This window comes from Elgaria multicarinata, chromosome 1, assembly GCF_023053635.1.
Source record: "Elgaria multicarinata webbii isolate HBS135686 ecotype San Diego chromosome 1, rElgMul1.1.pri, whole genome shotgun sequence".
Classification (NCBI taxonomy): domain Eukaryota; kingdom Metazoa; phylum Chordata; class Lepidosauria; order Squamata; family Anguidae; genus Elgaria; species Elgaria multicarinata.
The window spans coordinates 29000011-29017927 of record NC_086171.1 but is presented as its reverse complement, the minus strand read 5'-3'; the positions used below and the strand labels follow the sequence as shown (position 1 = coordinate 29017927).

The window sequence follows — 17917 nt, the reverse complement described above, 5'->3', positions numbered from 1 at the left end:
TGGCAATTCCTGTGAACATGCTGATATAGATCCAAATTGCAAATTGTCCTGAGTCAATTTTAGAAGGTTCTCCTGGACAGGGTGATTTATAATGGCATGCTGTATCATTTGTAAAAAAAAATGAAAATGAAAATGTCTCTACATCAATACTACTGTATGTGGAAAAATCAACTTACAGCACAATCCTATGCATGCTCCATCCAGCATGGGTCATACCTAATATTTCCTTTATAACTGTTTTCGATGTCAAGATTTTAGTGGATATATATTCTGAACCTTGTGGATGAAGTGCAGCAAACATTTTTACTTAAATAAAATTGCTAGAGAGTTGGATCTGCACCCCCTCATTACACAACTACTTTGTGTCCTTGCTTCCCAGAGAACGAGACACAGACTTGTGCATTCTCTACAAACCAAACTCTTAGGGCTAAGCCAAAAGGAGGGTGAGCATTTTTTAAACTTATTTTTTTAACCCAAACTCCCATCAACTGAGAAAATCTGAGTAATGCTTACTTCAGGTTAGTTTTCCGTTGTTTTAGCCACGGAGGGTCTCCCATCTTCTCTCCCCAGCCCCAGTGTTGGGGTGGTAGCTTTTCAACAACTCAACCATACCCTTCAAGTCTTTGGAGCTGTCTACAGGCGCTGCTTTCAACACGGTTTAGTTCAGAATGTTTCCATGCCGGCTTTTGAATCCAAGTAGATGCCTTTTCCTCATAGCAACTTTAGACTCAATGGTTCTGGTTTCAAGCCACTGGAGGGGATGACCTTGCTGCTGCAACTGCAGAGTTTGCCTTGTCCATGGCTATTAAGCACAGGATGGCCTCCTTCTGTCTCCTGCTTCTGTTTTACTGCACTTAGATCTAAGCTAGTGTGGTGTTGGCAGACCCCTTGGTGAGAGCAACAGCATGCCAAGCTGTTCTAAATAAAGCTAGTTTTTTAAATATGGCAAAAGCTCTATCCAGAGTACCTGTAGAGAGGAGATTCCATGGCATTGGGCATGAATATGACACCTACCAGTATCGTTGGAAGGGCGAAGGAACACCAGCATGCAACTATTGCAATCACATTTTAACACTCCAACAAGTTCTATCAATTTGTTGTCTGTTCCAAAATGAATGTCAGGTATTTTCTGATTAATTCTGCAAATAACCAACTGCAGCCATCACTTTGGTACCATTGTCAGGGCACTATTTCACTCTCCCTACTCTTTTAGATTCCAATGTTGAGTTAATAAGTGTTTACTCTTTTCTTTCTTTCATTGGCTCTGGGAAGAAATGATGATGATGATGATGATGAAGATGATGATGATGTGTTCTTGTTGTTGTTGGTAGTAAGCACATCTGCAGCACTTTAGCAAATCTGAAGTGATCCCTAAGTGATCAGTAATCCTTACAAAAGCCCTGTAAAATAAGTCAATATTATTTCCCCCATATTTCAGATCAGGGGGACTGAGGTTGAGAGAGAGAGTTGCTTAGAAGTGACTATGGTAGCCTTCTGAGGCATCTTCACATGTGTTCAAAGTAAAAGGAAGATAAAACTAAGGTGACCAGCTGCTCAGCGAAAATGGCAAAAGGCCGACAGGTGACAAAGGAGAGGTGGGACTGCTCAACTCATATTTTGGCTCAGTTTTCTCCCAAAAGAGGATTTGCGTCCCATCTGGCATATGTCAATAAACAGGTTGAAGGAGTAGGAAAATATCTAAGCCCCTTAAATGAGGTCAAGGCCCCAGGACTCTTGGAACCTCTGTTCTCTTTGAGAAATCCTAGAGAATGGGTGAAGTACCAGAAAACAAGGAGTACAAGAGTTATCCTTAGCTTCAAAAAGGGCAAATCGAAAGATCCACATCACTCTGTCTCCCAACATAGAAGGAGAGCAACGTTGTTTCTGTGTAAAAATCCAGCATCCACATTGACTGAAATGGATCCAGATAATTGGTTTCATCCAAGTGCATCTGGGCAGCAACTGTATGCTCAAGTACCTTATCCAGGAAAGATACAAGGGGGGGGGATCCTACTCTATTCCCCTCAGTGGGTGGTCTGTTCCACAGAAGGAGGGAGGGGCTAAGTGTATAACTGTCTCTCAGCCTACTCTCTACTGGCTTCAAACACTTTCATCTGCAAAGCTATGTGCTGATTAGAGAAGTCTGTCATCTAGTGACCAAAGATGGTACTACAGGCTTCAAACAGAGAGATACATTTAAATTAATTTAAAATAATAAATGTGTTTTAAAAACATAGTAACCCTGAGGTGCTCTCACCTAGGATCCCTTTAGTATGCATGCCAAGGTTCGGTGGTGACAGACAGAAAGACACACACCCTCTTTTATTATTGTAGAGGGGGTCCCCTTCTGGGAAACTACCCATAGTTTAAATTGTAAGAAAACCATGGTAACCAAATGTAGTAAGATTTGTTGGCTCTGACATGTCAAAGTGTTGTGTTTAACAAAAGAAGCTAATGGCAATGTTCAAATGGACCCTTCTCATCATGAGGCTGCTTGCAGCTCAATCAATCTCTCATTATTATTATTATCAGAGTTATTCAGGCAGAGGCAGTAGTGCTAGTATTTCTCATAATCAGCCCTTGAGCCAGATGTAATTTGCAATTTGTAGTATTGTATTTTGAAACAATAATGCATTAAAATGCACAGAGCATGGAATTAGAAGCATAGTAGTCAAGAGGATATGTTGGTAGAGCAGCTACTGCCTGAATGCTTTCTCCTGAATGCTCATAAGTGGACACTGCTGATTTTAAAAGGGCTGTAATGCAATTTTATTAGTCTCTAATTTGATTCAGACTTGTTACCATCCAAGTCTATCTAATTTCACAGGCTGTATAGTCAGATGGCAATAGAATGAGAGCAAATTAACCAACTTTATGCATGGTTTTTACATGACAGACCTTCGCTTAAAAGGTTGTCACATGATCTTCATATAGCTTAAGTTTGACAGTGACATTAAAGATCATGCTAAAAGTAGCAGAATGTCTGCAGTGAATGTCCAAATGTCGTCCCCATTTCTATCAAATAGTTTTTAGACTCAAGAACATTTAATATTGATATTGCCCACTCTACCTGCCCCTTCCTAAAAATCTCTAAGAATTATTGATATGGCATATACATGGCATTCATGCACCCTGTTATTAATACATGCAATGAAGTGGACTTAGATATCCCTGGGCATCTTCTACATGAAAATGCCTGATTTTTCTGGCTAAATTTGAATTGGAAGTTAAGTCTGTTTTCTTTCTTTTATTTACAGCTGTTTAATAGGCATCTTAACATCCTGCTGCTTGGAGCTCTATATAGCTCCTAAGTATTTGATTCCTCGCTCTCCTTTATTCCTCATATTGAGGCAGTAGCTAAATCCTGTCGTTTCTTCCTGTATAATATTGCCAGGATTCGACCATTTTTGTCTGTCTCTTCTGCCAAGACTCTTGTTCACGCTCTGGTTATCTCACGGTTGGACTACTGCAACCTTCTTCTCTCTGGCCTTCCTTCGTCTCACATCAGTCCGCTGGTCTCTGTCCACCACTCTGCCGCCAAGATGATCTTCTTGGCCCGCCGCTCTGACCATGTCACTCCACTTCTGAAATCTCTTCATTGGCTTCCAATTCACTCCAGAATCCAATATAAACTTCTCCTGTTGACCTTCAAAGCTTTTCACGGTCTAGCTCCTGCCTATCTCTCCTCTCTCATCTCACACTATTGCCCCGCTCGTGCTCTCCGCTCCTCTGATGCCATGCTTCTCGCCTGCCCAAGGGCCTCTACTTCCCTTACTCGGCTTCGTCCTTTTTCTTCTGCTGCCCCTTACGCCTGGAAAGCTCTTCCAGAACACTTGAGAACTACAAACTCAATCACAGCTTTTAAAACTCAGCTAAAAACTTTTCTTTTCCCTGTAGCTTTTAAATATTAAGTTTGTTCTGACCTTATACCGGCAGCTTCACCCTACCCGGTGCCTGTTTACACTTCCCTGTGCCTGTTTGCATTCTCTTTCCCTCCTTATTGTTTACTACAACTTTATTAGATTGTAAGCCTATGCAGCAGGGTCTTGCTATTTACTGTGTAATCTGTACAGCACCATGTACATTGATGGTGCTATATAAATAAATAATAATACTAATAATAATAATAAGTATTTAGTTAGCTAACAGTGCACTGCAGCCTTGATTGGATAATACTGACTGGAAAGAGAAGTGCATTAAGTGATAGCAATGTAAGGATATGATGTCCATTAAGAGTGCATTACCCATTAAAAGCAGATTCAGATCTTGCGGCTGTTATTTTTAAAGGAAAAAAAAAATCCTCATACCCTGTAGCTGGGTTCTGTGCATAGTTCAAACCAAGCTACCAAACCTGATACTACCAGGCTCATTGAATGTCCACCTATACCAAAATTAGTAGTTCTTGTTTTGCTGTTTCTAATCAATCTTCAAAATGCAGTAGATTTTACGACATCTCCATTTAAACCTCAATGTTCCTTTTCTGTGGTTGCTCTCATCACTGCTGATTACCAAGACTCTCATGTCTCAATAGAAGCTTTTCTCCTCATAATTCTGCCTCCTTGATTCAGTCATTGAAGCAGCAACCCACTATTTAACACATTATAGTCTAGTCCTTTCATGTAATTTATGGGAAATTTCATTCAGCGGCATCACTGTTTAAGGCATAGAATGCAGGCACGCTAGCAAGGAAGAGGACTATACCTAAATCCCCACAGTCTCCTATGCTGAGTGACACCTTTTAGGTATCATCACTTAAGGATGCTTCTGACAGTATATTACAACTGACAGAATGGACTAAGAGCATATAGCCAAATGTCTTCCATACGACTTTTATCTAATTATTTGGTCTGTTCTCCTTGCTGCTATTTTCCTTTTCAGTTGCAGAATGATCTTTTCTTCTCACTTAGTTCTTAGGATAAATAGTTTCTCTTTTTGTAAGGCAGGCAGACACCTGTGCCTGCATTTACAAGTGAAGGTAAACTGTATTCTCCAAATGTCCCTTTTTTAAAAAGAAAAAGGATATGTACATTGCGGATTTCTGGGTCTTGAACCCCAGCGCGTTACCATAGTAACCAGTTGCCAACCTGAGACGAGCACCTAAGTGGGGAGTTGCTTGGGGAGACACATTTGTAGAAAGTAGTCAGTAGGAAACGTGCTTGCGAAAGGGGAGGGGGTAGGAAAAGAAATTGAGATATAGCTGTGTAGGAGACATCAAGGACAAGAGAATGAAGGACAGGACTTTCATTAAGCTGTCGTATAAACAAGGAAATATTTTGAACTGTGGTGTTTAGAATATAGCAAATAAGCCCTGTGCAGGAGACATAGGTCTTTAGCTAGACCTAAGGTTTATCCTGAGATCATCCCGGGGTCATCCCTGACTGCTCCCGGGATCCCCTGAGTGTCATTTACATGAACAGGGACGATCCTGGGATAAACCTTAGGTCTAGCTAAGGCCATAGTCAACTCATCGAGATTTGGAACTCGGCTACTGGCATGATCCTGTTCCTCAACGCCATCCCTAGATTATCCCTGGTTAACATAACATCTGCACAGAGCTTATTCAAACATGGAAACGTCGGGGTGCCATTTCATTTCTTGGATAGATTTAAGATTTCTAAGGTGAAAAGGCAGTTCTGGGATCTCCTGCTAACAATGACCTGGTTCAAACAACAACTCAAAGTATGGGTTGTCGTTGAATTGTGGGTTATCATTATATACAAACCCTGCACTTTGGTTTAACTATTGGTTGTTAATCACACACAACCTAGAGTTCACAACCAAACAATAAACCATGGGTTCTCTTCCTGGGTTGTCCTTTTTTATTATTTTCATATGATACAAAACTTGTTCCAAGTCATCTGAAGATAGCCTTGTATTAAAAGTAATGAAGCTCTTTTCTTTTGGTCCCACAGTTAGCCATATCAAGTTAAAAGTGTATGGATTTTTTCAGCATAAAATGTGTATTGATTGGTTGATTTTGATATGATTTCTCACCCTTGTTCCCAGAGCAATTTTACAAAATATTAAAAATTACAATGAAACATTAAAAACAGTAAAGCATCACAACATGGAAGAGCAATGTAGAAAGCTGTCAGCAAAATTAGAAACAAACACCAGAAGCATTTAAGTTTTTACATGATTTAATGTTTCAGGACATTTTAATTGTAGTTCAGGTTTAAGGCTATTCATTTCTCTCCCCCCCCTCCCCTGCACTAAATGCTGTTATACCTTATTCTGGGATTACGTGAGCCCATTATTTTACTTATAGTTAAAAAAATGTTAAATATGTATAACATAAAATGCCATCTGTTTTGATTACAGAATGGAAAATGTTACGCTGAGAGTTAAAGTGCTTCAATGGCAGACTGAATGCTCAAGTTCAGTTTTTAAAATGTAGCAGCATTGCTTATTACAGGGAAAACAGCATGCCTTGGAGAAAGGAACCATTGATAGGAGTTCCAGATGCTTTTTTAAAAAAAATTTAATGTCAGGGGAAAATAATATATGCTACTGAACTGTCTCAATCAATTTTTTGTGTATATTTTCATTAATCATCCACTGCATGCTTCTCCCATTGCTCTTTATTTTAATGAAATCTGTGAATGATTTGTCAGGAGCAGTGATCTCATCAGTAGCATCTCAGAATGAAATCCATTTAGCAGATTACACGGACATTATTTTTATTGTATCAGTTTCCCTCCCCCCCCCCAAAAAAAAAAGTGGTGTTGCCATTGCAAACACATGTATCAGCTTAAAACTAGATGGTTAACATGTAAACACAACAGGGGGGTTCCCCCCCTAAATTTGAAGCAAAAGTATGAAAGTTATTGTAGTTTGGCCCTCTTTGTTTTATATTGAAATCTAACCATCGGCCTTACTTGTCTTTTACCGAAACTGCTATGATGGGCTGTAGGAACCAACCTAAAATTTACCAAAGTATATTGAGGGTTGTGTCCTGTGCTGTCATTCTGATAGGGGTGTAATGGAACCAGGGCTCACAGGGACTCTGTGCCGGCACTATTTTATTAGCAGGAATGCTGATGTCATCTGCCACCCCCCTCTGAAAATTCCATGTTCTCAGTGAGCTTAGCTCAGGGTGTGGGTGTGTTTGTGTGTGAATTTTTCCACAATGATAAAATGTTCTTTGTTGTAATGCAAAGTATTTTGGGGTGGCTTCATCTTGAAGGAGGCAATTAAGCCCCATTCCCCTTTCAAAATACATGCTTCTGGTAGAAATGGAAACTGATAGAACTGGCATGTGGATATCAATCAACACAGCTGCCTACAATTTTGGACTTTCCTTGGAGGTATGGCTATGGAGGTGCCTATGTTATGGCTGTCTCTGAGGGCCTTGGAATGTTGGCTGAATTAAGTGGGAGGGTCAAAAAATGGAGTGAGGGAAGAGCAAAAACGTCTGTTGAAAAAGGGCAGTTGTGTTGTGAGAGAGGAGAAGGGAGAGCTGGAAGAAAAGAAGGAGAAATTAACAACGTCGGAAGAAGGCGGCGACAGGCTGCAGTTTACTGAAGAGTGCACCTACACAAGAGAGACAAGCGAATAGGAATATACATCTGTTTCTGGTCCAGTAAACCTGACACTGGCACCTGAAAGAGATCTGTGGGTTGAAGGAAAGAGTTGAATACAGTTGATTCATAGTAATGTTAATTGTTTTGTTAGTATTTCTTAAATCTTCTTAAAGTAAATTCTGATAAATACATATTTCGTTGGTCTCTGGAGTGATTGTAATCTCTCCTCGTCCTGGTTATAGAAACCTGAGACATTACCCCTACACTTCAGAATTTACCACTACATCACTGCATTCATCCAGTATTTGAGGCTCTAAGCCTGTGTGCACCAGTTGCTGGAGAACATGGGTGGGAGGGTGCTGTTGCACCACATCCTGCTTGTTCATCCCTGGCCAATGGCTGGTTGGCCACTGTGTGAACTGGGTGCTGGACTAGATGGACCTTTGGTCTGATCCAGCATGGCCCTTCTTATGTTCTTAAAGTTTCTGCCGCTTGCTGAAACCCCATCTTTGCAGAAGTCTCAAATCCAGCACTTGGATTCTATGGGCCCAAGCTGTTCCACAAGTCACTTTGACTTCATTAGGTCAGGTGATGTTTCTGGTAGTTGTATTAGTGGTTCTACTAGTGGTTATGAAACCAACTAGTGGAACAATGCTGACTCTTGAATTTTCCCCGCTAGTGTAATATTATATGTAAATCTCTGGCCTTAGCTAGACCTAAGGTTTATCCAGGATCGTTCTGGGGTCATCCCGTTCATGTAAATGATACACACGGGATCCCGGGAGCAGGCAGGGACGTCCCCGGGACGATCCTGGGATAAACCTTAGGTCTAGCTAAGGCCTCTGTTTATGCAGTTGGCTGTTCTGGTTCAAAACGCCTGAATTCATGTCACTGAGCTAAGGATTAAAACAGCATCTGGTGCAGGAGAATTCACAGGTATCTTGAAACATTGTCTGACCGCTCTTCTTTTCTTTGAAAAAGAACAAGGAAGTTAAATTAACAGTCCTGGAGTATCTTGGCAATTAATGAACAAGATTTCAGGCACTCTTCCTCATCGTTGTCTCACACTTTGGGACAGGCAGGATATTTTTAATTTGCAAACGTTATTTCAATCTGTCATAAAAATAATTCTCAAAAATTGCTTTTATTCCAGTTATACAGTAATTGTAAAATGTGTTTTCTTTTGTACTATGCAAAAATGCAAAGCCTGCATCAAGGAAAGGACAGGAAGAAAATCCGAGTGTGGCATTTTGTTTATTGATATTTAATGGTTTGATATTCAGAAGCACTGAAAAAATTATTAAGTGGAGCAAAAAATGACATGTTGAAGTATCTGGCAAGGATAATAAGCTCTTGGATATATTTTTCTTACTGTGAATTGGATTTTTCTTTCCTGACGCAGAGCAGATATTTGACAAACAGGTAGATTTTTTGTTTTGTTTTAAAGATTATCATCTAGATGATTATAGCAGCAAATTTGAGACAAAAAGTCAGGGTCGTCAACCAGGCACCCTCCAGAGTTTTGTTTGGTACAATAATTCTTATAACCCCAAGCATGGCCTGTGGTTAGGGATTGTGGGAGTTGTAGTCCAAAACATCTGGAGGGCACTCAGTTGCCTACCCCTGCATAAAGCAGTTGACTCAGAATAAAATTGGAGTTTTAACTTTGGTTATAATGTATATTACTTGCATGTTTCTAGTTACATTATTCCTCCATTTGCCTCATATTATTTATTATTAACATTTATACATCACCTTATGTGCTAAAAAGCTGTCAAGACTCAAAATTGTTCTGGGTTACTTTGTGGAGATCAATTCCAGAAGGAATGAAGGAAACCAATGCACATGGATATATATTTGCTCTGAGCTTCATCGTTCTACTGTGTAAAGCTGTGGACGTTCATAGAATCATATGGTGGCACAGCATACAGGATTTCCCTTCCAAGGTCCTACCTGGTTTCTTTATGTGCTTTTTGTTTGAATGGCCAAATGTTTACTATTCTTTCAGTCAGTTAGAAATTGTAAAGGCTGAAGCAGCTTTTAAATAAATAAATATCTGCTGTCATATCATAGATCTTAGTCCAAGGTTAAACCACAGTTTCCTAGTTTGGATCTATCAGGAAACTGTGGTTTAAACAAAACACTAAAGCAATCTGTCAAGGGGAAGAAGGGGGAGAGTGAGGGGGGGTATACAGGCACAGTGCCAGGCTTTATTAAGCTGAGATTGTTACATCTGAACCAACCAATTAAATGCCCATATGCAGAAATATAAATAAGTATCCTGACGCTTGCTCTGTAACCCTTTCTTGAACAATTGCTTCCAGAATTATTAAAATGACTGATTTAAAAATATTATCATGTTGCTGATGGAGCAGCCAAAGATGAGTCGCTGAAATAAACTGAATGTGTGTTCTTGAATAGTGTATAAAAGTACACCTACAGTGTATAAAATTATTCACGGTGTGGGAAAAGCAGACGTTTATATTCCTCTCTCCCAATATTAGAGCCCAGGGTCATCTTGTGAAGCTGAATGGTGGGAGATTCAGGACAGACATAGTTGAACTATGATAGTCACATTCTCAAGATGTAGTGATGTCCCCCAACTGGGACAGCTTTAAATGGGGATTGGACATATTCATGGAGGAAGCCCACTTCCCACCCAGCCGAGACAGCTTGGGCGGGGCTGCTTTTGCGGGTGGGAAGGACCGAAAGAAAGATCCTGCACGTGCAAGGTGCACATGGGCAGCATGAGGAATGAGTAGGGCAGAGCCTACAAAGGCCAGCCCCACCGAAACTCGGCCTCTTTTGCTTTCCAGCCCCCACCCTCCCTCCCTTTAATTACTATGAGATTAGCCAGTTGCTCCCTTTGGGAGGAGGGGGGGGGGGCTGAGTAGGAATTTTACCTGCCACGAATCTGCAGTTGTGTACAGTTTTTTTGCATACTCCATACTAGAATTACGATGAGTGGAAGGTGAGTAAATAGGTGGATTAGATTGGATTGACGGGTGTGTGGGAATTTACATGATATTAGAATAGGGACGGTGAGCACTCTGGCACCTTTTGGTGATTGGCATATCCGGAGGACCTGCTCCTCGGGGGCTGTGCAGTTCTCATGTCAGGATATGTTTTGCCTTTGGGGACCTTCCTGCCTCACCTATTTGGAGCTGTGCAGCACTGGGCAGGGGTGACGCAGGTCAATCTCCCCACACTTTCAAAGTGTCACATAAGAGAGGGGGTGCTTTCACATGCAGATCCAGGGAGGGATAAAGTTCCCTTATTTAAATAAAGAGGCCCCAGTTTATCTCAATCTCTGGCATCTGTGTCTTTATTCCATGCTTCCTTCTCCACTCACAAAAGCCTATCAGTGGTTACTAGTCATGATGGTTGTAGATTAACTTCAGGATCAGAAGCAACATATCTCTGAAGGTCAGTTACTGAGACTAGGAAGTGCCCTAGACTAGCTGCCAACAACTGAGCCCCTAGGCAAATCATGCAATTGGTGCCCCAAACCCCAAAGACAGATCTAGGCTGAGGTTTTTGGTAAACTGGGAACGATTTCCCCTTATGTTCCATTTAACGTTTTTTAAAGCATATTTATTTAAACTCAGTGATAATTATTCAGTTATACCATCCATCACTCCGTCTGTCAAACTAATGTTTCTGACATCAGATAAAATAGAGATAGGAAATGTTCATTTTCATTTAAAAAAAATGGCTCCCCACTTAACTTGGCACTCTAGGTGACCACCTAGTTCACCCATATGGCTAGGCCACCCCTGATTGGGACACATGACCAGGAAATTGCTGTTGCTATCATGTCTATCTTTTGGAATTCTCATAGGCATCTGGTTGGTCAATGTAGAAAATGGGGTGCTGATCTAGAGATGAGTGTATATGATCTTAGAGAGAGAGAGAGATTAATGCTCTGTCGTTTCAATATTTCTCTCACACACAAATGATGATAGCTTAATGTATTTATCAGTTTTGCTTTTGGCAATTTTGCCAGGACAGTTGCACAAGATGCAGTTCCTCGTTTTTCGCTGTCAGCTTTTTATTGTTGCCTCATGATGTGAGCCTTCAGAGTGAATACTGCTGTGAGTGTTAATTTGTTTTTATCTGTTTCCATGAATTAACAGATTAAAACAAAACCCCATGTGCAACATGGGGAAAGTTTGTTTTGTATGTGTTATTTATTGTGCTTTAAATGTGCTTTTCTTATTTCTTTCCTTCCTTCTCTCCTTCCTTCCTTCCTTCCTTCCTTTCTTGAAGGGGGTAGTTTTGTTTTAATGTACAGAAGCTACCATTCCATAGTTTAATTAATTACTTCACTGGGCCATGAGTGTGCAATGGAACCGTACACAATTGTGTTTGCAACATAGGCAGGTCCCTGCTCTCAGGGAAATTTTAGTATAAAATAGACGATTGGAAAAACAAAGGGAAGGAGGTAAGAATATGAGCATGTGCTTTTACATGTACTGAAAGCTTGGGCTTTTGTCCATTACTTTGTCCAGGTTTTGTGGAAAAGCAACTTCATGGCTTGCTTGTAAACTTCTTGCAAAAAACCCTGGTTAATCACTGTGAGAAACAGTCTGCTGGACTTGATAGACCTTTTGGTCTGGTCCAGAAAGGATTCTGTTCCTTTATCCACTGAATAGACATTGTGTGGGAGAATGGAATTAAGAAAATAAGGAGTCAGTACCATTCCCTGTGGGGATTTGATCAGACCTAGGATTGAACGGAAGGACTCATTCATCTGTCCTTCAGATCATAGACCAACGATGTTGAATGCAAGCCGATGTTGGATGCAAACCATTATATTTACTTGGCTATTTATTAGTCTTATTCCTCACTCTTGGTGATCTCTCATCTCAGCAGTTTACAGAGTAAGGCCTGGTGAGCTTCAGAAACAAAGCAGCATTGTGTACTTTCAGACATTTCTCTGGTGAAACAAAAATGTGGTATACCCAAAGTTGCTGGGAATGGATAGAATAATTATCTAGCATTTTATGCATGTATATTGGTGGTGTATCCTTCATATTTGCTAAGTGAGAGACTTGATCTCTAGGTATGCTGCTTAACTATATGTGCATGTTGCGTTAATGAGTAATTAAGCAAGAACTGCAAACAAATAGCTGGGCATTCATCTAAAATAAAAATCTCACCAGGAGTGTTACTAAAAACATGTGCGTTTTCAAAGCTGAACTATTTCAACTGATACTTATTTAATAATTGTCTTGGCATTCCACCCTGCCCCCTTTGTGCAAGTGCCATTCTATGATGAGCACACAGTTTCCTACCCAGAGAGTGGAAACACACACAATTATTGTTCATTTTGACAAGTTAGAATTTTTGTTTTGTTATTAACAGGTTTGGCAAACATCGGAAAGATGACAAGATGGAGAAAATAAAAGTGCAGGAAGCTGTTACATCAGAAGAGGAGAGAATACGAATGAAGCAAGAGCAGGAGAGGTAGACTTGAGTCTTTTGCTTAAACCTTGGTAGAGCATATTTTTATACTTGGTCTTTTTAGCTAAAGAATTTACATTCTGCTGGAGTTCATTTTTGGTCAAATGATTCAGATACGAATGTGCTTGTAGAGCTCATGTAACTAATGGGAGGAAGCAGAATTTATATTGGACAGCAGCAAAGATAATTTGTCTATATTCAGAGGCTGTTATGGCAACCAGGCATCTGTTTCAATCTTTTTTCCTCTCCCTCCTTTACGGGGGCAAGTGGAGTAATAAGTACACCTGTGCTAGGACTGATTGTCTAGACACTTCCAAAAAATATTAATATTTATATGAAATTGGAATGAATTTTGTATCTTTTCCTGAAATATCTACTTTTGTTGATTTTATACTGTGTCATAACTTGAATTTAAAACTTGATCACTGGAAATAAATGTCACTGGAGATAACCTTTTCCTGTTGTCATGTAGTATTGTGTAGATAAAGCTGTTGGCTACAAAATAACTAGTGACTACTTTTTGCTGGAGTGTTTATCCCAAATTGTATACTTTTATGCTTTGGTCTATTTACTTTTGTCCATCTTCACATAATGAACATGAAAATGACGTTTCAAAAACACCAGTAGTTCAGTGTCATGCTCTGTGAGCAGTCCAGTGTGTCCAGAGAACTTCCTCCTGACACATGCTTCCCTATTCTCTGCCATCGAGGTACGGAACGCTTCCATCCCAAGGTTTGAATTTCATTTCAGAGAACTTTTCAGGGGCCACATTCTAGTGGTGGGTTGGGGCCAAGAGCAAAAATGCCAGAATATTTTACCCTAAAGCCCTTATTTGCCAGTAACTAAGTTTTAGGAGAGCAGTTACAACTTTTTAGAATACGGAAAATATTGCATGAATGCTGGGAAATCACAGGCGATTGGTGGTTGAAGAGAAAGCGAGACAGGAAAAGATGTTGTGGTCATCTGGAGAACGCTTGAAGGCTGGATTTGACCCCCGGGCTCAAGGATCTGCACCCAATTCTTGGTGTACTTCTGGCACAAACTGTAGCTTTGGGCACGGAATAGTCTTCTACACTGTAGTGGAGGCAGAGGCTCATAGAAGATAGGAGCTTTGTATATATAGATTGATGCTCTCGTGTGCATGACAGATGTCTAGATGAGGACTCATGGTTACAATCACGACCTGAATTAACTTAATTCTTACAAATGCACATGCCTGAACACAGGACTGCACCCCCATCTGTCACTTCCAGTGCACTACCAAATTATATTGAAGCCAATTAACCTGATTAGCTTCATGATGTAACTGTTGGTTGTAAAATGCTGCCATTATACCCACAACATTTTACAGTATTAGAGCGAAGCTAAATACTAACAATGATGGCTATTTATAATTCTAAAAATATTAATAAAAAATAGTCACTGACTAATTGTAATGTGCTGCACAACTGACGTTAATGAGGCTATACCAGTTTAGATTTGTAAGTTTAATTGCATGCTGAACTGCTATTGGATCCCCCCTTTTTTTTATTTGGGCCATTAAATTATCTTAGAATACAAATATGCACTTAGTTTATTTTAGAAGCAGGACTATACATGTCTACTCATTACATTGTTGGTTTCGATCAGAAAATTCTCAGGACTGTATGTTGGATGTCGGCGAGCAGTTTTAAACATTATTTCAGTTCCAGGATAAAGTTGTTTCCTAGGCTAGGATTTAAAGAGGCCTGGGTGAGCATGTCTAAAGCACTGCTGCTATGCATGAGGTCGGCGTATTCACTGCTCGCAGTAGCAGCCCCTGTGCCTTATATGCTGCTGTCATAGAGATAATCCTAGTAATTTGCTGATTTTCAAGCAGGCTTTTCCAGAGAAATGGGGACTATCAGGAAAAATAGGGAAAGTCCCTTTCTTCTATTACAAGTACAGCTTCAAATGTTACACATATAGGACAGAAACTGCTAAAACATCGAAAGATGTTTTTCATGGCTTTTTAATGCAATTTGCAGCTATTTATTCACATTTTATTTCTCATTCTGGAAGAATAAATTATTGAACTAGTTTGAAAGATAATCTCAACAGTGAGAATAAATCCATGTTGTCAGTTTAAAGTTTATCAGTAACCTGAGAAAGAGTTTGGTAACCAATCCCTGGTTAAAAATTACCACCGTTTAACTTTACTCCCATTCTTAAGTACTTATCTGAGCTGTAATGAATGTTTCACTGATTTCCATTGAGCATACACTCAACAGGGAGCTGCAGCTGATCATGCCTCTCCTAATTAGTGTATGCATTTTGCAAACACATGCTTGTTTCATTCATAATTTGCATATTTAAGGGTACATTTTATCAATCCTAGATGCACACCTAAAATGCAATGTGTGAAATCAGCCCTAAAGATTAAGTCATGTTTTTCTTTCTGGTTTCTTTGTATGGGAACTTTACATTAGCATGTGATTAGTGCTGCTGCACTGAGCATATTTCACTCAGAGTAATTGCTTTGATGTCTAGGTTAAGGGAAGACATGATAGAGGTGTACAATATTATGTATGGTGTGGAGCATGTGGATAGGGAGAGATTTTTCTCCCTCTCTCAAAATACTAGAACCCGAGGTCATCTTATGAAGCTGATTGGTGGGAGATCCAGGACAAATAAAAGGAAGTACCTTTTTACACAGTTAAATTATGGAACTCACTTCCACAAGATGTAGTGATTGCCACCAATTTGGATGGCTTTAAAAAGGGGGTTGTATAAATTCCTGGAGGCAAAGGCTATGAATTAGAATGACCATATGGAAAGGAGGTCAGGGCTCCTGTATCTTTAACAATTGTGATGAAAAGGGAATTTCACCAGGTGTCACTTGTATACATGCAGCATCTGGTGAAGTTCCCTCATCATCACAACAGTTGAAACTGCAGGAGCCCTGCCCTCTTGACCAGATACAAAATAGGGCAGAGCTCCTGCAGCTTTAACTGTTGTGATGAATAGGGAATTTCACAAGGTGTTGCATGCATACAAATGACACCTGCTGAAATTCCCTTTTCTGTGCAACTGTTAAAGCTACAGGAGCCTTGTCCTCTTTTTCATATGGTCACCCTAAGAGGGAAGGGGGAGCTAGACACATAGCCACCATTTTTGGTGGCCATGTTTACTGTCATGTGCAGCTTGGCCCTGAGGAAAAAAAGTACTGGCTGTCCTATACTAAGACTAGGGCCTTAGCTAGACTAAGAGGGAATTTCAGCAGGTATCATTTGTATATATGGAGAACCTAGTGAAATTCCCTCATCATCACAACAGGTAAAGCTGCAGGAACTATACTAGAGTGACCAGATTTAAACGAGGGCAGGGCACCTGCAGGTTTAACTGTTGTGATGAAGAGGAAATTTCACCAGGTTCTCCATATATACAAATGACACCTGCTGAAATTCCCCTTTCATCACAACTGTTAAAGATACAGGAGCCTCGACCTCCTTTTTCATATGGTCACCCTATATGAATAGGTATAGGAGATGCCCATCTGTCTAGATATTTGTACTGTTTGATTGATTGTTTCTTGGTGGTAACTAGGTGCTGTGATTGAGATACAGTCCACCTGATTGGGTGGACCTGAAGGAAACAATTTTGCTTTTGAATGTAACCAGACAAAATGTTTCGAGATTTTGCATCTAGCAGTCAAGAAGCAGATAAGACTTAGCACTATCTGGATGGTGGTCTGGTTCCCTCCCTGCTCAGCTAATACATCTCTAAATACATAGATTGAAATACAAAAACAGCATAAGTCATCATTACTGTCTTCTAACAATAGACCTGACCCTATAAAATAAATGGCTATCCCAAATCTTACAATTGTTTGGAGAAATGGGGAGTGCAAAACAATATAATAAAAATCTTATGTGTCTGCAACTTTGAGCAATCCCTGAAAAGTCACTTATTGGAGATCCAGTAAAATGTTTCAAATTGAAATAGAAGCTTGTTCTTACAAAAGCTTTTCTTTTTGTTTTTCCTTTGTTCTTAATGGCTCAGGTCACTTAATCTCAGTTTTACTTGCTCTTTGAATCACTATACCTTTAATGATGAAATGCACGGGGGAGCCAGGTTGGGTGTAATGAATTTACTGTGTATAGCAGAAATGCAACAAAAATCCACAGGGGTCAGAGAACAAGTGGATGCTCCATTAAGAAATCAATCAAGGCCACAATTATATAAAATTATTCTGCCCTGACTCTATCATTTTGATAGTATTTTGCTTGCATTGTATTTTGCTCAAAGTCTTGAAAGTATTTTGTTCATATTGATTAGAAGACAAGCAAATTAATGTAGCTTAATTCTCCATTGAATGAATTGAATTGAATAAAGACTGCCACTTTATACAGTGCCACTGCCTTTTTGTGAATACTGTTTTCTGTAAAGCAAATGAAAATATGGTTCTAGTCAATAAAAGTAGTCCAGTAATATGATGATCTTCCTAATATTGGAGTAATTTGCATTCAGTTTTTTGCATTGCACTGTTATAAAATGCCAGTGCATCTACATTAATACAAAGACAGGTTTTTAGATCACTGTGTAGAACAGGAATGGGTAAATTGGGGTCCTCCAATACCTTTTGGCCTATACTTCCCATATTGACTAGGGCTGATGGGAATTGTATAGGGTGACCATATGGAAAGGAGGACATGGCTTCTGTACCTTTAACAGTTGTGATGAAGAGGAAATTTCACCAGGTGTCATTTGTATACATGCAGCATCTGGTGAAGTTCATTCTTAATCACAACAGTTAAAGCTGCAGGAGCCCTGCCCTCCTGACTAGATACAAAACAGGGCAGGGCTCCTGCAGCTTTAACTGTTGTGATGAAGAGGGAATTTCACCAGGTGTTGCATGCATACAAATGACACCTGCTGAAATTACCTTTTCTATGCAACTGTTAAAGATA

At 39.9% G+C, this 17917-nt stretch overlaps 1 protein-coding gene across 3 annotated transcripts in view; it reads left to right on the top strand.

Moving 5' to 3' along the window:
* PARD3 (par-3 family cell polarity regulator) overlaps nucleotides 1-17917 on the top strand; it is a 680003-nt gene that overhangs the window by 509240 nt on the left and 152846 nt on the right. For all 3 annotated transcript variants that reach the window (XM_063125521.1, XM_063125527.1, XM_063125514.1), the window contains one exon: nucleotides 12891-12992. In XM_063125521.1, coding sequence (XP_062981591.1) covers nucleotides 12891-12992 — 102 coding nt within the window. The remainder of the gene's footprint in view (nucleotides 1-12890; nucleotides 12993-17917) is intronic.